The sequence below is a fragment of the Habropoda laboriosa genome, unplaced genomic scaffold, assembly GCF_001263275.1.
Source record: "Habropoda laboriosa isolate 0110345459 unplaced genomic scaffold, ASM126327v1 scaffold462, whole genome shotgun sequence".
Classification (NCBI taxonomy): Eukaryota; Metazoa; Arthropoda; class Insecta; order Hymenoptera; family Apidae; genus Habropoda; species Habropoda laboriosa.
In genome coordinates this window covers 89,593-114,719 of record NW_017100566.1, presented here as the reverse complement: position 1 = coordinate 114,719, position 25,127 = coordinate 89,593, and the positions used below count along the sequence as shown (strand labels likewise).

Here is a 25,127-nt window from a genome sequence, read left to right as displayed (position 1 = left end):
TGAAATTTTTTGAAACTGACGTGGAAACAAATGGGGAAATTTTGTTTCAATATTTAACCCTGTCGGTAGGGTAGATTTTAATTCGTAACTAACTTTAATGCAGAATTTGCTATTTTGGGAGTATCGTTTTGAAATTTGATTTATTTAATTAAGGTGGAAGTGTGTAAGGGATAGAATTAATTAAGTATTAAATTAAGGTGGAAGTGCGACAATAGTAATGAAAGGGTTGAAAGTGACACTTTGTCGCTTTGAGTTTCGTGGAAATTCGCGATGGTGAAGTCTGCAAATTTGGGTGAGAGGATAGACTTGACACTTTCGGTGCCACGGACGCGGTATATGAATTTCAGAATGTGATACCCTGCGTGCCAACGTCGACAGAGTGTCGGTGAGACACATAGAGTCTATTTCACGTGGAGGCAAAGTGTGTATGTGTGCATACTTGGCTGAAATTGCGAATTAGTAGCACACGGCGAGAAGAGAATATTATTTGAATCAAGAATGAGACTTGACACTTTCGATGCCACGGACGCAGCAGATGCGGCTCGTAATGGGTTACCCTGCGTGTCAGCGTCGACAGAGTGTCGGTCGAGCGCATATGCAATAGACTACTATCCTGAATTCTCTGTTAAACGTCGAGTCTGTGTTTGTATTCTTGGTTGAGACTACGATTTGGTGGCACATGGCCAGCCCCTAACAATTTTCAAATGATAGTGAAAGTGTTAATATGACAACCATGGATCGTAGAGTGTACACAGATTAATAAGGAAAGGTGAAATAATTTTCGAGACATTAGCAAGTGATACAAAGCAAAGTATTAATGCTAATGTGTAGTCGGTGTTTACTAATTTGATGAAAATACTATTTTTATGAAAAATGAGACTTGATACATCGACCATGAATCGTAGAAGATTCACAGATTCACAAGGAAAGGTGAAATAATTTTCCAGACATCAGCAAGCGGTACAGAGCAAAGTATTAATGCAGATGTGTGGTCAATGACTAATGGTTCGATTGAAAGATGATGTCTATCTAGGTGAAGGGCGCAGACAGCTCGACCCGTTTTATTCAACCGTGTTCCGCAGCTTGAGAGGCTTTCCACACTTCGTTTCTGTTCACTTTCCTACAAAATTGCTGACTAATCTCCACGCGAACATAGTTGCATTTAACAAGGAAACGCGAAGAGAGTAAAATTGCCGACTGTGTTTCTACCTCGATATTAAAATCATCATCGTCTGGTATCGCTGATACATGCATATTACCTGCCCTTAGGTTACAAAACAACCACGAATGGAACGTGACCGTAGAGGTAATACGGATCTAATAGAAATCACGATCGAACGGCCAGTGCAGTGATTGAAACGTGAACGCTATCGTCCGTTACTTCGTTTAAACCGCGGTTATATGTAGTTGAAAGGATAATGGCTGCGCCATACATCGTACGTGACAGTACAGAATATTAAATGTAATTTTTTGGCAATTCATCTGATATATTATGAAATTAAATTAATCTACGATGATGAAATTAAATTACGGAAAAATATTGTGCGACCCAACCGGGAATCGAACCCGGGACCTTTGGATTAGAAAGCCGAGGCTTTGCGCGCTACGCCAACCACTCCCTCTATATTGTCCCGTGTCGGTTTCCTATTTTAGTGTACGGAGGCCCCCTGGTACTACAATACTAATAAGTAAATATTGTTCAAATAATATCGTGTTCGATCTCATTTTCATCGGAAAAATCTCACCGACGTATTGAAAAGAAATTTCAGATAAAAAAGAGTAAAATTAAAAAAGTTATATTATTCTATTATGAACTGTCGAGCAGTGAAATCTCGTAAAAGAAACCGGATGGTGCAGCGTTACACGCTTGAATGGCAGCGAGCGAGATAACATAGGCGCAGCAATGACGTAGACCCAGGCGTAGGAGCATCTATGTGGTCAACTAACCCTCAGCCGTCCCTCGTGTCAATTTGACACATTTTTCCGGTAAAAAATTATATCATTCTATATTTAATAAAAGAATTTAAAAAATTAATTGTTTATATTTTCGTTTCATTGATTTTTTACCATTGTGTCAAATTAACACCGAGGGACCTATTAAGACGCGAAACTGAGGGACGGATGAGGGTTAAAGAATCCAAACTAGCGGTCAATAAGAGAGACATTGCTGTATTATAAAGTGAACGTCGTGACAATCTCGGGTGTAATCGGTGATTTATGCCGGCTCGATAAACTTGAAACGCAGTTTTTCTTTTTTCAATTTCAACCCTATAATTTTGTACGCGATAACGCAACGCAATTAACGCAATCACGTAACGAAGTTCTCATTCACCTTTGCGAGAACTTGGCTATTGTGGAAAAATTTCATACACGCCACGGTTGAACGGATTGGAAAAAACTATTCTTCGCGGGAAAGTAAAGTGGCTGTTGTTTTACGATCTCATTCTCGGCCTTTGATTATTTAACACGCGTGTTTTGCAACGCTCTGTGTAACGCGATTTGTGGAGATTTGTCGTCGGAAAATGGTATTAGGTGTAGAAATTGGTTCTTTCTGATTTGATTTGAAAAAGTGAAAACTGATCACTCGTCGAAATAATTTTCACTATTTTCGCCATTTTCCTGACAGCCTGAGAATACCGTCGCGATAGAAATAAGGTGGCTTTGAATCGATTTGGTGAATCCAGGCGGAGAGAATTTATTTCTATCTGATATTTATGAAAAATGAAAAAAATATTTTGGAATATTATGAAAAGTGAAAGAAAAAATTGGAATATTATGAAAAGTGAAAAGAAAATTTGGAATATTATGAAAAATGAAAGAAATATTATGAAAAATGAGAAAAATATTTCGGAACATTATGATAAATGAAAAGAAAATTTGGAAAATTATGAAAAACGGAAAAAATATTTTGGAATATTGTGAGAAATGAAAAAAATACTTTGGAATATTATGAAAAACGAAAATAAAATTTTAGAATATTATGAAAAATGAGATAAAAATTGAACCGACGATATCTCCATTGTGTCACAAGATGCACAGTGTGTTTCATAGAAGAGAACAACACTCACCTTTCCAGTGCTCACGTTGATGGCCAAGACTTTCGGTGGACACTTGCGAGTAGGTTCGTCCAAAGTGTTCACCACACCGGTATCGAGGACCCAGAGGATGTTCTGAGGATCCAGGTAAATATCTACCACGTTCTGCAGCGCTGTACAGGTTCCTTCTTCCTGAAGGGACCAGCAAGGATAAGGGACCAGGGTCGCCTCGCAGCTCTTGTTCTCTCGAGAAATTTTGGCCAATGTCGCTGGAACACCGGGCTTAAACCTGTATTGAAAACCAGTTTTCATGATAATGAGAAGGATAAAGCAAAAGAATACTCATTTTCTACTGAGTCACTGAACACCTTCGCAAAATTTTAATTGTAAAAATTCAACCTGTTGATCTACAGGGTGTTTCAATAATATGGATGCAAGATGACACGATATATCATACTAATAAATGCATTTTCTTTTCAAACTCTCTCCAATTATTGTGAAATTGTGATTCCCGATATTCCAATTATTAAATCGTTCACAATTATTATCGATGTATTCCAGAAATTTTAGAAAAAATTACAGAGTGCTTCAAAAATAATGTCGACACTCGTACGAAGCATTTGTATTTTCTATCTTGTTCCCTTTTTATCTTTTATCTTATTCATTGTCTATTCAATACGACGTTAAATTTTGTAAATAAAGTTTCGTTTATTTTTCTACCTGGGCAGAGCCAAAATGGCGTCGTCGTTGTAGATGGCAGCTCTAGTCGCTATCACGTTCTTCGAAATGTATTTCCCGCTGCTTTTGAACATGTTCTTCGTGGTTGGACAAGGCCATTCAAAAGTTCCACCTGTCCATTTCACGTTTCCATCGAGAGACGCCTTTCCGCTGTTGACTAAGGCGAGGACAATCACGATGATCGTCAACGTGAACGAAGATATAAATTTCACTTTGTGCAACATCGTGTCCCTCGTGGAATCGCTGTCAATCGAACTTGAATTTCAACTGAAGAGTCTTTAAAATTACACCAGTTATATACGACGTTGCTCTGTGACGAAATACGGTAGTTTGTTGAAATATTTGCTGTTTCGTTTAATCGTTCCGCGTTCCGTTGTCCCTTTACTTTAGCTTGTACACTTTGAGGACGGAAATATCGAGATGAAGATGGAGAAATGAACTGTTACACAAAATTAACATTATCGAAGTGATAATTATTAATTTTACAGCTCAATCAGTTACGTATAATTTAATGTCATTTTTCAAATGTGAGTATAATGTACAGATGTTTGTTGTTGAGTTTAATTTTTCGATGCAGTTGTGTTGAGTAGTTTTTTATAAAATGGTAAAGGAGTGGTGTTAATTAATTATTGCGAATTATTAATCGTTATAAAAATTATACGTCTTGCGGATATACTTCCTGAAGGTTCGGTTGTTTGGTAAACAAGATGGAGAACACGTTTCCTTGTTGCTCTCCGGACGTCGTACAGTCTTGTTAAAGCGGAAGCGTTGCGACAGACGGAAGAGAATGTTAATTTATAAATACAGAAAATATGCACGATCGATCAATGATGGAATTGTCCGGTCACGTTCGTATATAAGCGTACAGTGGAATATAAGATTCGCATATTAAAGCTTTCGTGTCCATTCAGAAGTTAAACAGGCGTAAGTTACTTGTACTAATTATTCTTATCACGGAATTAATTAATATCTCGAAGATATTAGTCATCCTCCTCTCGGTGAATGGTTAAATTTACTCAAATTTACCCTAATTAATAATTTAAAGAAATTCATCACTCTTTGAAAAATTATTGGTCACTCTCCTATCAAAATGAGTTGATATCTCAAAAATAGTTAAACACTCTCTCCTCGATAAATATTTGAATTTACTCAAATTTGCCGTAATTAATAATTTAAGAATAAAATTAATCTCTCTCCTTTCAAAAATTATGAATCACTCTCCTCTCAAAAGTATGTAACTAATATCTCAAAAATAATTATTTACTCTCCCCTCGATAAACAATCAAATTTACTCAAATTCACCCTAATTAATATTGAAAAAAAATTGATCTCTCTTCACTTTCCCCTCAAAAGTATGTAACTAATATCTCAAAAATAGTTAATCACTCTCCCTTCAATAAATAATTAAATTTACTTAAATTCACTCTAATTAATAATTTTTTCTAAATTACTCACTCCCCTCTCAAAAATAATTCCCAACTTATTCTCCAACATTCAATGCTCTTTTTTTCAGTCTCCCAAACAATTGGTCTACGCCAAGCGACACGATGAAGAGACATCTAAGCACCGTTCTCTGTCTAATATCTCTAGCAAGGAATCTACCACTAGTTTACGGCAATCCAGTGCTACCGCAACCACTGGTTCTCTCAGGACTCAGTCTAAACTGGCCCTGTCAAAGCACGAAAAACATCTACGAGACCAGCGGACGTTACATCTCCAGAAACGTGATCGCAACCAGGGCTCAGATATACAAAGACGAAGCGATTTTAGCTCTACCACGTTACAAACCAGGTGTACCCTTCACATTGGGCGTTGTCTCCCTGAAATCACAAAGCTGCGAGCCAAAGATAACTCCTTTCCCCTGTTGGGCTATCCAAGAAGAAGGAAACTGTCAAGCTCTACAAAGCGCTGTCGATATCACGTTGGATATGCAAGGAATCCTCTGGGTCCTCGACGTTGGTATCGTCAACACTCTGGAGCAACCTGTGCGCAGGTGTCCTCCTAAGGTCGTTGGAATAAACGTTAAGGATGGAAAGGTGAGCGGTAGAGCTATGGAGCATTGATCTAGATTGGAGATTATGCAAAAGCTGGATCAGCCTTGAGATTATCTAGAGGTAGAACTTCGGTTTATTGCGAGGTAACGCAAGAGCAGGATTGATTAAACGGAGGATCTGGTAAAGGTAGAATTCTGGTTGAATGTAGAAGTTTGTTCGATTAATGTAGAATCTGTTCAAGGTAGAATTCTGGTTAGATATGGAATTTCTTGTTGAACGAGTTAAACTAAAATTGAGATTAATTGAATGTAGGTTCTTGGATTAGTGTAGAATCTGTTAATGGTAGAATGTTCTTGGATTAATCTGTTAAAGGTAAAATTTTCTTGAATTAATGTAAAATCTGTTAAAGGTAGAATTTTCTTTGATTAACACAGAATTCCTTGAAAGTAGAACTCCTATTTTTTATGAGTTGAACTAAAATCAGGATTAATTAAAAATAGGTTCTTAGATGAACATAGAATCTGTTAAAGGTAGAATTCGGTAGAATAAAGGTAGAAACATAAAATCTCCTAAAACTAGATCCTCAAAATCTCTCAAAAGTCTACTTCACTTTGACTTTAAATCTCCAGTTAATTCAGCCAAAGTTGAATCTCCAAAAAAAGGTCACCAAACACAAACCTTCCATCTACCCAAGAAATCCTCAAGATGCAAATTTTAAGTCACTCAAAAATTTCTATAGCACAACAATTAATTTGCAAATTTTAAGTCACTCAAAAATCTCTATAACACAACAATCAATTTGCAATTGATTAATTTTCTAATCCCAATTTCAGGTTGTAAAAGTGATCGATTTGAGTACCCTAGTAGACATTTCCTCCCGTCTGCAATACATGGCCGTGGACTACACGCAAGATGGCCAGGTTTACGTGTACATCTCCGACGCTGGTACCGGTGCTATAATCGTCTACAACGCTACAACTGATCGTGGATATCGCGTGGTCCTGCCACCAGCAGTGACTTCAGGTTTGAACAAACCTGACGCGTTGTACATTGCTCTGGTGAGAAGACAGAGCTGTGGTACTCCAGTTCTATACTTCACTTACCTAAACTCGAACAGAATGTTCGCCATTAAAGCTGCGAACCTGAGATCCGGAAACGCGAACGGTTCCATAGTGGACATTGGTGGAAAGAGGAACAAGATTGTGATACTTGGAACCGACAACGGTTCCGCCATCTTCTTCAGAATTAAGGGTAAGGAAATTTTAAGGAATTAAAGTAGTTCGATTTTAGAATTCAGTTTTGGGAGTTCCGCCATTCTCTTCGGAATTAAGGCTCAGGAGATTCTGAAGAATGACAAATTAAAATTTAACTCTTTTAAATTTTCAAAGAGTTTCATTTCTAGGGTGCGCCATCTTCTTTGGAATTAAGGCTAAAGAAATTCTAAAGAATGAAATTTAAAAAATTACCTCTTTTAAATTTTGACAGAGTTTGATATCGAGGGTCCGCCATTTTCTTCGGAATAAGGGCTAAAGAAATTCTGAAGAATGAAATTTTAAAAGTTAACTCGTTTAAATTTTGAGAGTTCCGCCATCTTCTTCAAAATTGAACCTAAGGAAATTCTAAAGAATGAAATTTTAAAAGTTGCCTTCTTTAAAGTTTGAAAATGTTTAATTTCTAAAGAGTTTAATCTTCTTCGGAATTAAGGTTAAGAAAATTCTGAAGAATGAAATTTAAAAAATTACCTCTTTTAAATTTTGAAGGAGTTTAATTTCGAGGGTCCGCCATCTTCTCCGGAATTAAGGCCAAGAAAATTCTGAAGAATGAAATTTTAAAAATTACCTCTTAAATTTTGAGGGTTCCGCCATCTTCTTCAAAATTAGGGCTAAGGAAACTCTAAAGAATGAAATTCCAAAAGTTAACTTCTTTAAATTTTCAAAGAGTTTAATTTTAGACTTTAATTCTGAGATTAAGCATAAGTGTTGTTCTTTTGTGTCCTACTTTTAGGAGACTCGAATATCTATATGTGGAACACCGACACTCCCTTCGTCAAGGATAACTTCCTGTTAGTGGAGAAGGCTGGAGAATGCCGGCTACCAACTGCAGTTATTCCTGGATACAAGGGACTGATGTGGGTGATCGAGAGTAACTTCCAAGATTATATCGAGAACTCTGTCAGCTGTTCTGGAGCTTCAGTCGCTCTCCATCCTCTCTTGAACTCTTGCGAGGATTCGTATTAGAAATTCGAAGCAACTTAATCAAGAATATTCATATTTACGATATACGTTCTTGATTAAAATTATTAACCATTTGGGTATTGTAGAATGTTGATTTACATCGTGACACTTTGAAAGTAAATTTGAAAGGAAGTAGAAATTAATCGCGAATACAGTGCTCGAAGGGTTAATCTAGTCATGAAGAAAGATCGAATCTGGACAAATATCAACCAGTGTCAGATAGGAAGCTTCAACGACCACTTTTTGCAAATGGTCGATGAGAATGAAACAAAACGTGTGTACTATTATTGTAACACTTATGTAGACGAATAAATTCGTCCTTAATTAAATAGAAGTTCCTTTCTGTCCCTTCCATTATTTTATCACGAAAAATTGCGGTAGAAAGTGCCTGTTCAACGACGAATATAAGACACGCGGGATGAAAGGTATAGTCGGTGGAAGCGATGTAATGACTGTAAATTAAAGAATTAAATGGCGACTCAGAATTGATATCTGAAATTTCTGCTTACAATTTGAAATATATTATAAATATATTTTTTATTTAAAATATGCAGAATTAAGCCTTAAAAAAAAACTTAACCTGAAGACTCAGGTTAATTAAGGCTCACGATTAAGTCTCAGACTTAACGATCAAGGCTCAGGCAAATTGCTATTTTATTTCGACGACCTCGCTATATCTCTTCCACCGACTATACAAGGGAAAGTCGAATGGAACGTGTTCAGACGGTACGCAATTAAATCGTTAATCGATAGAGAAAAATCCTTTAATCATAATTAATACCTAAGCTCGGCGTTTCGCTTAATCGTTGTGCAGCCATGGATTTTCAATGATCGTTACCTAACGAGTGGCTTAATTTGCCCGGGGATACGGTTATCAGTTATACGAGTCAAACAAATCTTCGATATCGATCTTGTTCATGACAGTGGCAGACATAAACGCGGGTTGTATAATAAATTCTGACAAGAAGTGTCTCCGTTATTAAACACGCCACTCGTTCTTACCACTTTCCAACACTTTATTCTCCCCTTCATTTCGATACGAATTTCAGGGAATCAAAGAAACATAATCCCATGAAAACTGAAATTAATTCAACGACACGATTAATAGAGAGAAAGTGTCGCGTTTAATCTCTCGTCGAAGGTGAAATATTAGAAATCGAGTGTCAGCCTTTTATGTAAAAGGGTTGATGGCTGACATTTTCCTCAAAGTAGGTTTTCACAGTTCAGTAATCGCTGTTTCCGATAAATTAATGCGATACTTATATAATGAAAAGTGGACTAGTTAATCAACGACTAGTCGAAGAGGAATTTTAACAACTTTCTAATGCAAAAATTGAATTATTAAAAATCGCCATTTTTCACAAAGTATGAAAGTGAATTAAACCTATTTAATGTTAATTTCACAAAGATGGATATTTTCCAATTTAAATAGTCCTCGAGTTAAGATGAATTTCTGAGAAAGAATCATTCCTATCAAGAGGAATTTTAACAACTTTCTAATGCAAAAATTGAATTATTAAAAATCGCCATTTTTCACCAAGTATGAAAGCGAATAAATCCTATTAAATACAAATTTAAATATATTTAGACCTAATCAATGTTAATTTCACAAAGACGAATATTTTCCAATTTTAACAGTCCTCGATTTAAGATGAATTTCCGATAACGAATGATTCGTATCAAATGGACACCGTGTATTTACCAGACCCCATAAATTCTTCTGACCATCCATCGCGTAATCGCTTATACAAGGGCAATTTTCATTCTGCACAAGCACCGTGTGACTCTCGGCCTGGAAATAAAAGACGCTTTTTCCAAAAATCTCGATTTACGACGTCGAAGAAGGTTCGTTCGAGCTTGAAAAAGGGACCGAATGTGATTACTTTTAGCGGAAGTTTCGTGTCCCAACGGACGCTGGCTCTCTCCGAGGACATGAAATAGTGGAGACCATCGTTGACGTCACAGAAAAGCCCGGAGGAGGCGCCCATTTTGGTACCGTGCCAGACAACCGTTACATTTCGCCATTTTTGCTATCACGAGAACAGATAAGATTCCGGAATTAATTCGCGAGTGGAGAGAAGAAAAAAAAAGGTTTTTACATATTTATAGCGGGAAATTTAAATATCGACCTAGAGTGAGGTTATATTTGAGTTACGAGATAAATTGGGTAATTACTACGTACATCGCTGCAAGGATAGCTATTCCGTTCGTTCCACATTTCTTCCAGATTTACACTGAACAAATCGAGAGTTTCAGATCCTGTCACGTACAACACAGAGTTTTTCTTAGAAATGGCTAAATCGGTGCTGAAGACACGCGGTACTTCCGGTCCGCGAATCATCCTTATTCTCCACCATCTTTCTTTCTCTGAAAAAAGATTCTCGTGGAAATTGCTGAAATTATAATTGACTTTAAAATTGTTCGTTTTTTTTTGGCTCGTTCACCTGGTACGAATGCTATAATTGATTCGTCTCCAGGATCTCCTACGTATCCTCTATATCCTGAGGAATCAACCACTAGGGATCTCAAGTTTTTCACTGGAACTTTGGTTAGATCAGTCGAAGATACCTTCAAAAAAATTTGATTAAGTTTTAAGTCTGAAAATTTAAAAATTTGTTTTTTTTTTGGTGTTTATTTTTTACCAATTGGTTGTTTCTTTTCAAATTGTAAATTACGATCCTGGCTGAACAATCGGATTTGTCCGGCACTTGCAGCAACCATAAACGCCCTCGAATATCAATATCCAATTCGACGACTGTTCGAAAACAGCCATCGTTTATGCGTTTATTATGCAAAGCGGAGAATACTTTGCTAGTTTTCACCAGTGGAAAACTCGATTCCGGCCAAATTGCTTCGAAAAGTGTCCTCGTGTTTTCCAAAGTGTCATTTTGTTGCCATCTTGACGTCACAATAAAATAATTTTTTTTCTGCTTAATTTGCTTTTCGTTTCACTCTCGACACAAAATAACATCTTTGCAAAACATTGGTAAGCGGTTGAAGGTAAATAAAAATACGATACCTCGGAATCGCCAGGAAGGCACGATTTCGCCAAACAGCGAATTTCCAAATAAAAACGTGTTCCGGTAGGTTCGCGGTTGCGAACTGCCAACAAGTAGTTATTCGCGGAATGCAAACAAACACCAGGAGGAACATTATCGCGTTGTAAAAAGCGAAGGCTACGAAACGACGAGGAGCGAGCATGGCGAAAATCTACACGAGTGAGGCATTTGAAATTTTTGCGGATCGATCGACGTGCTGAGATCGTATCGCTTTCCACAGCGAGTCAGCAGAAGTTAAAGTATTCACGAATCAGCGTTCTATGAAATTCCACAGATACCGGGAATGTGTTACGAATTTTTCAATTATTTTTTAATTATCTGAAAAAACTTACTTCGGAAAAAAAGTGAAACAATAAATTACGAATGTCAAACAATATTAATATTCTATTTCATAGATCATTTTGGAAGAGTACTATGTATTTTAAGTTTTTATAAATGTTCAATGGCTAATGTTTTTGAAAATATAAAAATCTTTTTTTTAGAATTGGGCTCCACTTTTTTACCGTCAATTCGCGTAATTTACCGTATTAATCGTCGGTTAGAACGCGCTCTACTGTACCGACCGCGTTCGAAATAACGGTCAGACGTGAAAGAGCGCGCGTGGATCGCGCGCGCAACGCGCCCTCCCGCCAATAATTTCGCATAGTCTATGGTCGAAGCATCATGAAATCGTGGAAGCCCGTGATAAAGGCAAATGGCCGCTGTAGTTTACGAGAGCGGGTTACGCGTATGACGTTTTTCCGCGGGCTGTTTCTGACGTACGGCATGTAAAAGACGCGCGGGTCGAGCGATCGTGGAAAAAGCGTGATGTGAACGGCAAGCGGAGGCTTGAACGGTGTTATCCGTGGCCGGCGATGGACGCTGAGAAGGCTAGTGCGGTGATGAAATCGGTGTCGGAGGGTGAGCTGGGCGTGGAAGAGGTTAAATTATCAGAATCGAGAACACGAGATTCCGCATCGCGTTTAAAACGCACGTTCACATTACCGAGGAATCCATTTCAAAGTGCCAGCAGCAGGATGTCGCGACGACGTCCCAAGCAGAATCGCGAGTCGAAAGACGGCGGCAGCGCGGCCACCACTAAAGACAGAAACAATATGCAGCAACATCAACAGCAAGTGGAAAGCATGCAGCAGAATATAGGCCGATTACACAGCAGTCAAAGCTACCCGGAGAGACCAGGTGTTAAGAAAGTATTCCGTAGACCGTCCTGGAAGAAGTTCATCAACAAGATGGTACAGCACATGTCGAACGTGGGCACGCAGAATCATAAAACTTCTCACAGGGACGATCTTGGGTCCAGTGCTGGTGATATTAGGGTGCCTCCACCTAGGCCGGCTCATATACCGCCTGACAGAGTACCTGGGGTTATAGGTTTACGCAATCACGGTAACACGTGTTTCATGAACGCCGTGTTGCAGTGTCTGTCGCATACGGACATACTCGCGGAATACTTTGTGCTGGACCAGTACAAGGTCGATCTGTCTAGAAGGAATAAATTGAACTCGAAAAAATATGGGACTAAGGGGGAGATCACGGAACAGTTGGCCCTTCTGTTGAAGGCCATCTGGAGCTGCCAATATGACCCAGAGATCGACAAATACGGAAGTCAGTATCGCGGGAACTTGCAGCATGACGCTCAGGAATTCTTACTGTGGCTGTTGGACAAAGTGCACGAGGACTTGAATCAAGCTACCAAAAAGAAGTATAAAATCATCAAGGTGAGAAAGAAAGATCGGAATTATTTCTTACGGTTATACCGCATAATGCAATTATCTCTCCCTTCCTTCGCATCTCTCTGTCTCTTTTCCTCTGTCGCGTTGCACGTAATGAACAGGTTTGTAATCATTTGTGGCAATTGATTATGTAATACGGATGATGGTTAGTCAGTTACGTTAATTTGTTAATTCGTTAATTTTCGTCTGGTTTTCTGTGACCGCGGGAGAAGTTTCTGAATTCGCAAACGCACGGAATATTCGCGTGGATTCCAGATGCTTTTAAGTGTTCTTCGCACTTTTGCTTATGTGTGCGTTGTAAGGAGGTATGGTTATACGAGGATAAAAGCCTTGAGTGAATTTTATTTATTACTTGGAGAAACAGAGAAGCCAGTCGATCGCGCGGTCGTGATCAGGCCTTAACCTAAATTTGTTCCACACTCGAAAAGTACGTGCCATGCTTTTCGAACGATCCCATTGAAATCCTGACGGATCCGCGGGAAAGTGAGCATTCCGAAAGAAACAAAGGGCGAATGGAAATCGTGCATTTACCGCGCTGTGCATATGCTTTGAAAGTGGGAAGGGTTGAGAACATTACACTTATTCTGATTTCGTTTTAAATCGCATTCACGTGATATTGTTCAGATAAATTACTTCATTTTTATTTTTGTACGTCTTACGATGAATTTTTTTTTTTTTTAATCTTATAAAACTTAAAAGCGTTTAATTAACGATACGTATATCGGTGAACGTGAAGAGGCAGCAATGTAATATTTATTTATCGATTATGAGTTACAAGTGCTTTGACGGAGAAAAATTTCGATTTCCCATTTCCCAGACTTTTGATAATTGGTAAATCATAAATGTTATCGATATCTGATAATTAATCTCCGAATTGACGTGTTGCGCGAGCGATAATTACAAAAAATTGATACAATAGCTATCTTTTATGATCGCTTACGTAAAAATGGTATTACAACACGTTACCGAATTTTTAAACATTTAACAATATCGCGCAATCGCTCTTATTAAACAATAGCGTATATCGCACGTTTTAACCGAAAGAGGAATGTTCGTTAAATATATAAACTGGCATTAGTATTTTGTGGCTAAAAATAGTTGGCACTCAATAAGCCGCGAACTTGACTAGTGGAGGATCGCTTTTTATGTCAATGCATCATATAGAAAGAGAAAGAGCGAGATGGATAGAGCAGAATAGAGACGAGACAAATTTTAGTTCGCTGATTCACCGCAACGAGATGCCCGCGAACGATAAGCTGACGTAACGGGAGAAAAAAGTGCGCATCACGCTCTCGCCAATTAATTATGTGTCCATTTTCCACGTGCTTTTTACGCACGATATTCGCGTGGCACGGTGCCATCGACTCGTGATCGATGACTTTTTTTTCTCGAGACACACTGTCGATCGTTTTGCCTGGGTTACGCGCGGCAGGCGCTGCTGCATTCCCTCTTGCCGGCCAGTTCGCAACGACGCGACCGCGATTACATGAACGGTGAGGTAAGAGACGAAGAAAAATGACTACAAACAGAATCGTGAATCATCCCGTGCGTCAAACAAAAAACAAACAGATCGCGCAAGACGGGAGCGTGAAAGGCGAGGAAAGCTGAAACAAAGCTTCTAATTATTCAAAGATTTTTTCCAAGCTTTATCAGCGCTAGGGGATTAATCGGCCGTCGGTATTTACTAACGCGTGCCTCCGTGATCGTACACGTGCAATTCCACGCTTTCGTAACAGAGAATACCTGTATGATTTGTATCGTGAAGTTCTTACAAAAGTTTTTTTTCTTTTTTTCTTTTTCCTCCTTAATGTAGCTGGGTAATAATGATTTCTGTTGGAGGATACGATACATTTTTGAAGCAATACATAGACGGGGACAACGGTAGGCGGACGAGTTTAATAAGTGATTCTCAATCCTGCGTTGTTTCCATTACTTCTTGCGTAATACCTGCAACTAATAGTTTTGTTAAGTACTGCATTATAACGCTCTTTATCGCAGTTTAGAAACATTATCTAATGAACGAACACAATTATACGTCGTTGTAAAGCAATAATTGTCGAAGCTATTTATATAACGCCTTTATTTAGAAATGCAGTTTCTTCGGGTATCTGTCGTATGGAATAACAACGGTTATTCATGGTAGAAGAGAAAACGTGAAATTATTCCGAGCGTTTCGCCTCCGAATATTTACTTCTTCTCTAGTGAGACTAATAACCGTCGGTGGTTAACTCGGTAAAATTTAATCGGTAATTATCTAAACAGGTGAATTTCCTTTTAATGTATGGATAAACTTTCTATTTTACGCTAAACACTCATTAAAATTCCATAGTCTGGTTTTTATGACTCTGTTATATTTCTATCCCTTCCCTCCTCCCACTTTCCCGCTGTTTCTTTTTTATATGTACTTCAAATTCGTTAAAGATATGAATTAAAGAAAAAGTAACGTAGTAATTTTCAAGTTGCATTACAAATTACCGTGTACAATATGAAATTACTAGGTTATGTATGCATATGTAGAAAAATTTCAAATAGAGAAAAGCTCGTGTATGTATGTACATCGAAACAGGTTTTCTACCCTAATGAGACATTTGCCCTTTTCCAAGTTTCTTATCTCATTTGTCTAGCCAGACGGTATGTACTCATCTTTCCTTTCTTTTTTCTCTTTCTCTTTCCCCCGAGCGATGCCATAGCCGCGACAAATGTTGCCGTTCGAAACGTTTGACACATTTACCATAACTTGTTACCGACTCGTCACATCTCGCCAACTCCGCTCTTCTCCCTCTCTCATTCGTACTTCATCCTCCGGGTACATGATTCCACTTGGTCCGTTATCTTATCAGCCATTTCTTGTACACCGTCGAAGTGTTTGCCGAGCATCAGATAAGGAAGCGATCTTCAGCGAGAGCAAGTCGATAATCCAGATCAGGAACCAACAATGTCCGACGTGTCGCCCCTGTGGCTTGTTAAACTCGCTGCTCGTGCCACTTTTTCGTAACCAGTTTTTTCCTCAAGTGCCCTTCGTCGGTCACGATGACCGACTTCTTCGAAACCGGTCATTGAAACGCCTTGAAAATTCGAAGATGCTCAACGGGAAACATTAAATGCCTACTCTCAATAGAAAGTTACCACCCGCGTTCTTTTTATTGCCCGTCGAACCATACGTATTGAGATTAGTTCGCTATTTACGAGGCAGATCGTGCTTTCGTGTTTAACGATACATTTTTTCGGACGAAAGTAAAGAGAACAAAAATTTGATCGCGGTAAAATCTGCTTAACGTATCTATAAATCTTGTTCAGTTTGTATATTTCACGGGATAGGTAGGAGGAGAAAACTAGATCAGGGAAATACATATGTATTTATATACGTGTATGTTTATACATATGCAACGCAGCAATACCGAATGAATCGACACCTTGGAAAGTATCCCAGACAGGTTCGACGCTTCTCAAAATGCATGGAGCCGCTCGAGCACGTGCTAAACGATGGTGCCACGTATTGTTGACCTTCCGATAAGATCGTTAGCTCTTGTCCTTTTAAAATTAGGATACTCGTCAAGATACTACATGCTGCTGACGTTATAATTTATCATAAATTGAGGCGTTACGAAACGAAACACATCAAACATCATTAGCATAGGGAAAAGTGAGTGCGTGTATAGGTTAGGCGAGTACGAATATAACCTTCGAAACTGTGTGCGTGCTAACCATGCCGTGTAACGAAGTGAATTTATTCTAACCTCATTTCCATAACTAAATACATCATTAAGTCGTATTTGCTGAACAACATTGTATATAATTAAACGTTTAAATTTAATTAACCGTCGCTTTCCTCTAATTATAACCAATTGTACTCTCGATCGATCAAACAGTTCATTGTGCTCTCGTTACACAGATTCCATGGATTACCCGTAAATATCTTTATCGTCTGTACACCAGTATTTACCAGCTTATTCTGTGGTATTTGTAAAATCGTGCCGCTCGAGGTGTCCGTGAGCAAACACCACGTGTCCTTAGTCAATCATTTTACGATTCTCATTATCGATGTCTCTGTTATCGTCCCCGGTTTTGTTTTTTCTTTTTTCTCGAACATTCATTACACGTTTCGTTCACGGCAATAGAATTCACCAACGTCCTTCGCCGTATTGTTATTGAACAGGTCTCAAATGAGATGAAAGGAGACGGGTGGATCGTCAGAGGAGGTAGACGTTTAAATTCGAAACACCGTGACGACGCGTTTCATGAAAAGCCACCTTCAACGAGACCTTGCAACGCGACACGCGTTTTTTTAGCGCGAGAGGTCGTCTCGCTCTGGCGATCAGAAAAAAAAACCCAAAGGAAAATTTATGCGTCTTAATGTAAAATCATTTATATTCTTATCTCAATAGTTACCGTTACAAGAATTTACGTACTAACGATTATTTTTTGCTATCATAAATTTCGAAAGTGTTTATCTGTATCTGATAGGTTCCGTTTGGTTATAGGAATCGATTATCGATGGTATAAACGTGTAAGCACTGTTTTTCTTCGTACAGAGTTGATATTGAATGGAATGTACGATAAGAAGAGTTACGCAGAAAAAGAAAAAGGAAAATGATAAATGCATCGGGACTCGTCAACGTATCATTCAAATATTTGTTGTTAAACAAAGATCAGAATCGTGTGTATCCGCCTTTCGAATATCCGTTGGCGCCAAAATAGCCTTTTTCTCCCGTAAATAAACTCGTATTTTTGCACTTGAAAATGGAAACGGCAGATCGATAAGTGTATGTGAGGTTACCGGAGTGTTCAGCGCCATTGTAAATCTCCTGCTGACTTTCGCAAACGTTCAGTTTGCTTCGTCGGTTTGACGTTGAAAAATTTCTGCACACAATTCCCCCTTCGAAACACGAGAGAGTACAGTTACAGTTCGAGGCACGATTCTCTGGCGTTATTCTTGGCGCTTTGCTACATTTTGACAAATGTCTCTGTAATAAATTATTCTTACGTCGGAAGAGTCATTGAAATTTCAAACAAATTCATTTTATTTCTAACCTCTCACCTAGTAATATTTCTCTTAGTTGTTTTTTCAGTTTTATTTGTTTTCAACGATGAAAGTAGTGTTTTATTTCAGTTCCTAGGTTAAAATGTTATTCCGATATCCGTACAGTTGTCTGAGGAAAAGTTAAATTCAACGACATTGGACAGTGGCAGTACCGTAATAAGAATTGACCTTGAATGGGGTCACGAACCAGTCATCGTTCTAGAGCCACATTACAAAACACGGTCAACGTGACTTTTTATAGCTTCCATTGATCGATCGTTCTTTTTCAGTTTCACGGGTATTAATCCAGATTCTCCTTATCGCGATTTGGTTTTAATAACGAAGAAAATCATCTGAGTAACAAAGAAATTTTCTGACCTAGCTGATTCTCTATAGTAGAACGAGTCATTTCGTGGAACATGCAATATTAGTTGTCGGGTATATAAATACCCTTGGATTAACAGGTTAACCGGCGAGTCCAAATTTCAAGGCTAAAAAAACTGTCGCATTATTGTGTTTCACCGAGACACGTGACGTTCGTTGACTCTAATTCGCTTACCTGCTGATTCGTATATTTATTCGTCACTTTACAATGAAAAAATTCCTAAGATCATTTTAATTGGAAATGAAATATTTTGTCTGGCTTTTTAAAAAATTATCTTCTGTCGGTAACATAAAAATGTCATGGACACAACTCGTTCGAGTGTTTGTATTCTAACAGTAGACGCAGTCTAAAAAAGTTGAGGTTAGAAATCTTCTGTTCTTCCATATGAATGAATGAATCATTGTTTTCGTAAATACATACACGGATTTACGTTTCGCGAAGATCAATCGTTAGATGTAATTGTTAATCGTTTACGTAAGAATAAACAAGTGTGCAGAGCTCTAATTTCTTGGTTATGTTCTTAATTACGATGTCCCGTTTCTATGACGACCTTCGCATAGTGTTACGCACACTGAATCATAACATCGAATTAATTACTATTTCTACTCGTCTAATTATCGCTAATCAGAACTGGATGACCCTGAAGCTGTCTTTGCTTATTACCGAATCTAATTAACGAACGTCAGGTTCGCGATAAAACGAACAAGAAATAAAATCCATTAACACAATAATCTTTATCTTCTTTTTTCGATCATAACGTATTCTCTGTAGGACTGACGATAATATGACATTACCAAAAACATCGAATGTTTTTTTATTACGTCATTTCAAATTTATTAATTCTACATTAAGACATATTGTACGTTCCATTTATAAATGATAGTAAAACGGTTTTATAAACAACGTTAGATTAAAAATTAACGACAGTCTGTAAACTGTTGTTAAATTAATTGTTTACAGGGTAAAGTCGAAACGTTCGGTTTCTTTGGATATGTAATTCATACCCACTTGTGAATGTTACTGCAGTAAATGATTTTTAACATTTTCATGTGTACATGATAATATTTGGAATAAATCTTGATATATTTGCACGTTGTCGGTAACATTAACATTGTGTACGCATTAAAAGATACCGAAAGGAGAAACTCAAGCGTTTTCAGATTCCAGCCACTGAAACATATTTCAACGCATTCCGTCTCTGACAGGCTGAAAGAAGTTAATTATAAGTTACGGGTCGAGAGTCGCTGATTGCTACTGTTACGTAAAGAATGTTTAGAGAAGCCAAACTTCCTGCCTTTTGTTTCGTGACCGTGTACATATGTAGGAAATGAACTACGAATGCGTCTATATTTATTGTATTTTATTGCAACATCAACAAGTTTATGCGTGATTCGTTTAAATCCATCGGCTAAAGAATAACAGTATGAGTCAGGCTTCAACGTATTCTACAATTTACGTGATATTTTTAGTTCACCATTTGATATGTAACGTTCATGTAAATTGATGATCGTTATTTACTGTTTTTTGTCACACTGTGTTATAGGTTAAATGGTAAATACAATGTAAATTTGTGTGTAAATAGTTAAACGTAGTAACGTTAGTTTACGTTGAATAAGAGAATACAGAAACGTGTGAGGTTAACGGTCATAACCTAAAAGTTGACACTCGGAAGATAAAAAAAGATCGTCTCGATCGATTCTAATGAATTCCATAAGGGTTACCGACCGACTGACCAAACTTACCCAACCTTTACACAAGTACACGTGTACCAACGTGACATTGACTAGTTGTGAAGTTGCGAATTGTAGCGCGAGTCGTTACAACCTGTAAGCATCGAAAATTACTTCCGGCAACCGGATCGGCGATACATCCTGTGAACGGCTCGACGGTTATCGCGTTTCGTGTCTTTCGAGAGAGCACATGCGAAAGAATTATCTCTTACTACAAGACGATTAATCCTTATCTTAGAAGAAAAGGTCATTTTTCTTTACAAAGGAAAGTCTTTTTCTCTTTAATGAATACACACAATAAAACCACTCGATTATCTTGTTTGCGTGTAAAGTTTTTTTTCTCATCCACGTTTTTATTACTTTCTTCCGTTATCTCGCGCGGATGACATGCAGTTAATAACTTCAAATATCTTACAGCAATATTTGCTTTTATTCCAGATCTTCAAAGACAGATTTTAAAGAGTTATCTGTTTGTTTAGACCCCGATGATTTTTGTTGAATGTACTTACGTTTCGTTCGAAAACCATGCAATTTGAAGGTCATAAAAATATCAGTTTCGTGATCTGATTAAGGGAAGCCTTCCATGCCGACCGAGTATTCTGTCCCGAGAATCCGCTGATCTGAAAGGGGACAGAGGAAAAGCACGCGAGGCTTATACGACGTATTTCTAAATACTGTTGTTGGAGCTAATCGAATCATCATTTAAAAATTTCCAACCAATGCAAATGCTTGTAGAAATGTGCAGACAATGTGTATAGAAAAATATGTATACTTGTATTCAATATGCAAATAAATGTAGATTGCAGAACATATTTGACTTCCTTGAACTAGCTATATTTACGTGTACTCGTGAAGAATAAATAATTTTTTATGCCTTATCAGTATCATTTCTCAGGAAATTGTTTTAGTTGTTCTGGTATAAAATCAGTCGCAAACTTGTGAATTTTAGCGTGGTAACGACAATTGTTTGGTGTTGATTAGAATATTCCACTTGCTTCGCTTGCTGTTCTGTCATGCCTGTTGCGAAATCGAAAAGTGCAACACGTTATGGACGCGTAACAAACTGCCGGTAGACGGTTATTATTAGAACGTATGGGTTATAAATGATCGCCTTTGTGTATCTTGAGTGATAAACTGATTTTGTGAGCGTCGCGCGTCTCGATCTGTTGCGCTAAAAAATAAATCTTTCAGGATTGCTTGTTACACAGAAATGCACGTTCGAGCCTGTCAAACACGACAGTGGCGGCACGCATACTTGGTGTTCAAATGCAGAAATATATATGAAGGGACAAATTGAATACCTCGTACGTTCTGATTTTAAACGATGATCTGACTTTTTCTTTTTAACAACATTTAAAAATGAAAAAAACTAAGAATTGATTAGTACACTCGAACGTTCCTAAAGACGATGAACATGTTGGATATCTCGAATACAACATTACTCATCGTTAATGTTATTTCAACAAATCCTCGTTTGATAAAGAATCTCTTTGCCAATCACAAATATTTTTTATCCTTCGCTCGTTACTTGAAATGTAACGTGTGTTCGTATCGATGCAGGTTAAGTTTCTTCTGTTAACATTCTTCCTTCGTTTTTGTAGCCAAATTAATTCGTGTGATATATTGTTCGTTTGGCTTCTCATCTTGTTTAACGTATCGATGACGCAAAGTGAAATATTCTAAGCCTGGTTAAATGCAGGTGTACAGAAGAGTGCACGATAATTTGCATGTACGCAAAACGTTATTGGCGTTCTTACGATTCTCCTGATAAGGATTAATTATTTCGTCATCGTTTTCATATTTGTTCGAACGATTTTCCATATTTCAACAATAAACGCTCTGGGTATTTCGCAAATGATCGTAAATCCGCGTTTCGTAAGCAATAAAATGACAAATAGCCGGGGATAAATTAGTATTAATCGAAATAATGATATACAATATCTAAAATATGCATACGTATTGTCACATATTGACAATTGGAATTAGTAACCTGTTTCAATCAACTGCAAATTTATTCGAGCACTTTAGTCGTACGCGTTAATTCACGTCCGAAGGATAGCCATATTGAAAAGGAAAGCACATTTGAATGCAAGCATAGTGTGAAAGTTTTCTGTTCCCGCCAATGAAATTTTAATGCAAAAATTTAACGAGGAATTCTCAGTAACTCTGTTATAATTCAGAATTCAACTACACGATGCATTCCAGAAATTCCAAACCGATACAAGGATCTAATTAACTATCGAAAATAGAGTAAAACATTGTTTTACAGGTTAGAAAGTTTCTCCGTTTTCTCGCTAAATGTCCACTCACCTCGTTTCAGTTAAATTACTACGCGATATCTAAGACGTTAGCAGAAAAATAATTGTAATAATTTATTTAAACTTTCATCGTTGATTTTTACAAAAAATGATCTGTCTATTAATAGAAATATCACATTTCAGAATTCCTTCGGTAGACCGGATGACATCGTCGCGGCGGAAACCTTGGCGAATCATGTCCGCTGCAACAATTCGTTCGTGCACGCGGTGTTCCAAGCCCAGTTTCGGTCTAGTCTCACATGTCCAAGATGTCACCGGCAGTCGAACACTTTCGACCCTTTCCTCTGCGTGTCAGTTCCTGTCCCGCAGAATCACCGGCAGATGAACTTTTTCGTGAACGTCCTTTACACGTCGCAGCAGCCGCGACAAGTGAAGATAGGCGTAAGCGTGAACCAGACGTCCAACGTAAGAGAACTCAGAGAGATCCTGGCCAGTGATACTGGGATCGACGAGAATCATATGTTACTCACAGAAATTCACGACGAAGGATTTCACAGGTAAAGTATACACTTTTCTTAATAACTCTAAGCTATTTATACTTTGTAACATTGACAATGAGTATTGTTCATTTCTTGCAGAACTTTCTCAGATTGCCAACCCTTATCTGTGATCACGGAAAACGATCCACTCTATTGTATAGAACTGCCACAGTTAAAAGAACCCACGGAACAAGCATATATTTTGCTGGTATGGATCAATGTTCTTGTGAAAGGAGACTTAAGGCAACGTTTTGGCAGTCCATACACTATGCAGGTGTCCCGAGAAACGTCGTACGAAGATCTACAAAAGCTTCTGTTAAAAGAAATGCACAGTGTCCTGACCGATGACGTGCTCACGTCAAGTCAAAGTCCTGGACTGTTTAACATCCGTGTGGCAGATCCTGCAGCTACACCAATTCAAGATGAGCATCCTTGTATAGATCCTTGTGTAGAACATCCACTTTACACAGAGCAAATTGAGCAAGCTCTGGCTCTCTGTGCTGATGACTCTGGTCCTCAGCATGTGAAATTAATTCTGGAGTGGGACGAAGCCGCTAAGTGTAATATCATTCAGGATGATAGCGATCAAATAGAAGAGCACGCCAGTGTGAAGCAATTGAAGACTAATTCGGAACTGGGAGGAGCTGTTACTTTGGAAGAATGTTTTGATCTGTATACGAGGGCCGAGATATTAGGAGCTGAAGACGCGTGGCATTGTCCATATTGTAATAAGAAACAAGAAGTTGTAAAGAAGTTAGGCCTTTGGTCTTTGCCTGATATCTTGGTCATTCACTTGAAGAGATTTCGACAGCAATCTAAACAAAGATCTACGTCGAAATTGACCATGTTGGTTGATTTTCCTTTATACGGTTTCGATATGACTCCCCATCTAGCTCATAATGGAGTTCAGACGCATAACAACGTCAGTAGTTTAGGTGGGCTGGGTTGGTCACCATGGAAAAAGCCCAGACCGCGTCAACAAAACATCCCAAAGTACGACGAAAATGTATATGACCTTTACGCGATTTGTAACCATCACGGGCAAGATTTGCAAGGAGGTCATTATACCGCGTTCTGTCGAAACCCATACGATACTCAATGGTATTGTTTCGACGATACTAGAGTAGAAGCCGTGAATGACACCAATCGGGTCTCGAAGATGCCACCATTTTATTTTAACAACAAGACTAACAACAATGTTACGAATAATAATCAGAGTAAATCGCAGGAAGTGTTGTGTCAAGATAAAATCGTAGAGGAGAAGAACATTACAAATTTCAATAGGGGATGTCGTAATTACGCTACGTTACAACCGAAGAAAAGAAATGTTGCGACAGAAACGGACATCGGACAAATTGACCATTACTCGGACGATGAAGCACCTTGTAGAAGAGAATGGGTAAGTTCAGTGTCAACGATATATACATATACATGTATATAAAATTGTAAATTACAAGTCTTTCTAAATTCGTATCTGTGATTGCAGGCCTCTCCAAAACCTGTACGAAAAATGTCGTCCATTACGTTAACCCCACACATACCACAGTCCAACGACACAACGATAATCCACGAGTCGACGTTGTAACACACAATTTAAGCCAGACTTTTGATCTGGTTCGAGCAATGCTCAATGTATAGTGCCTGAAATATGGTGTGTGAACAGCCAGAAAAAAAAACTAGAACTAAAAAAACATAAAGACAATTTTTTCTTGCGAAACTTAAATTCATTCTTATCGAAAAGTCGATATAGTTTTGTTTAGAAGAGAATCTGAGAATCTTTCGCTCCGAATTTATACATATGAAAAATGCTTCTCTTTTATATTAGGTGTCGATCGAGCAAAGAATATCGAGAACCTCTCTCACTATCTTTCTCTTGATATTTAAATGTGAAATAAATAAATTAAAAAATTGCGACGTTCGACAAATGTTTTCTGAAAATGAAAGCGTAAACTCAAGGCATTAGAGATTTTTGTATTTATAACGTGTTTATATACAGATTGCGTGAATTGTATTGTACATTATAGTTGTTAGAAGACTTTTTAAAAAAAGGACAAATATTATATTCAGTATCAGAAACTAAGGATCCTTCATTTACGAATCGTCTATTGTTAATACTTAGATTTTCAACGCAATAGGTCAACTAATGTTCTACATATGTCCAGCAAGAATGTATGTGTGTCAAAGAAACTTTGTGCGTGGCTGCTTCTTTTTTTTTCTTGCAAATCGAAAGTCTCTCGAGTCGCGTTACAATGAAACTATGACAATAACTGAATCTTGTGTGTGTGAGCAGGATTCACGTATTACACTGACTTTGTTTTTTCAAGGATAATTCTTGTCTGGATATACAATGTAGTCGCTAACCATTGCTTTGAATCTATGCTTAACTATAATATTTATATTGT

General features: G+C 37.9%; 4 protein-coding genes across 4 annotated transcripts in view; 2 read left to right on the top strand and 2 right to left on the bottom strand.

Moving 5' to 3' along the window:
- Positions 1 to 3,997, bottom strand: part of LOC108576629 (protein yellow-like) — a 31,497-nt gene extending 27,500 nt beyond the window's left edge. The window contains exons 1-2 of the mRNA XM_017939652.1: positions 3,756 to 3,997; positions 3,069 to 3,324 (exon numbers count right to left, since the gene is read on the bottom strand). Of these exons, the coding sequence (XP_017795141.1) occupies positions 3,069 to 3,324; positions 3,756 to 3,997 (498 nt within the window). The remainder of the gene's footprint in view (positions 1 to 3,068; positions 3,325 to 3,755) is intronic.
- Positions 3,998 to 5,320: 1,323 nt separating this feature from the next.
- LOC108576628 (major royal jelly protein 1-like) lies at positions 5,321 to 8,004 on the top strand. The gene is made up of 3 exons (XM_017939651.1): positions 5,321 to 5,809; positions 6,601 to 7,018; positions 7,772 to 8,004. Exons 1-3 carry the CDS (start codon positions 5,321 to 5,323, stop codon positions 8,002 to 8,004), a joined length of 1,140 nt encoding a protein of 379 aa, XP_017795140.1.
- Positions 8,005 to 9,607: 1,603 nt separating this feature from the next.
- Positions 9,608 to 11,154, bottom strand: LOC108576627. Its single transcript, XM_017939650.1, has 6 exons — positions 11,021 to 11,154; positions 10,644 to 10,899; positions 10,446 to 10,569; positions 10,157 to 10,368; positions 9,885 to 10,031; positions 9,608 to 9,793 (listed from the first exon to the last, which is right to left on the bottom strand). Exons 1-6 carry the CDS (start codon positions 11,152 to 11,154, stop codon positions 9,608 to 9,610), a joined length of 1,059 nt encoding a protein of 352 aa, XP_017795139.1.
- Positions 11,155 to 11,755: 601 nt separating this feature from the next.
- Positions 11,756 to 24,387, top strand: LOC108576657 (ubiquitin carboxyl-terminal hydrolase 31-like). Its single transcript, XM_017939697.1, has 4 exons — positions 11,756 to 12,778; positions 22,370 to 22,743; positions 22,825 to 24,124; positions 24,212 to 24,387. The coding sequence occupies exons 1-4, from the start codon at positions 11,915 to 11,917 to the stop codon at positions 24,308 to 24,310; spliced, it is 2,637 nt and encodes an 878-aa protein (XP_017795186.1). The 5' UTR covers positions 11,756 to 11,914; the 3' UTR covers positions 24,311 to 24,387.
- Positions 24,388 to 25,127: the final 740 nt, after the last annotated feature.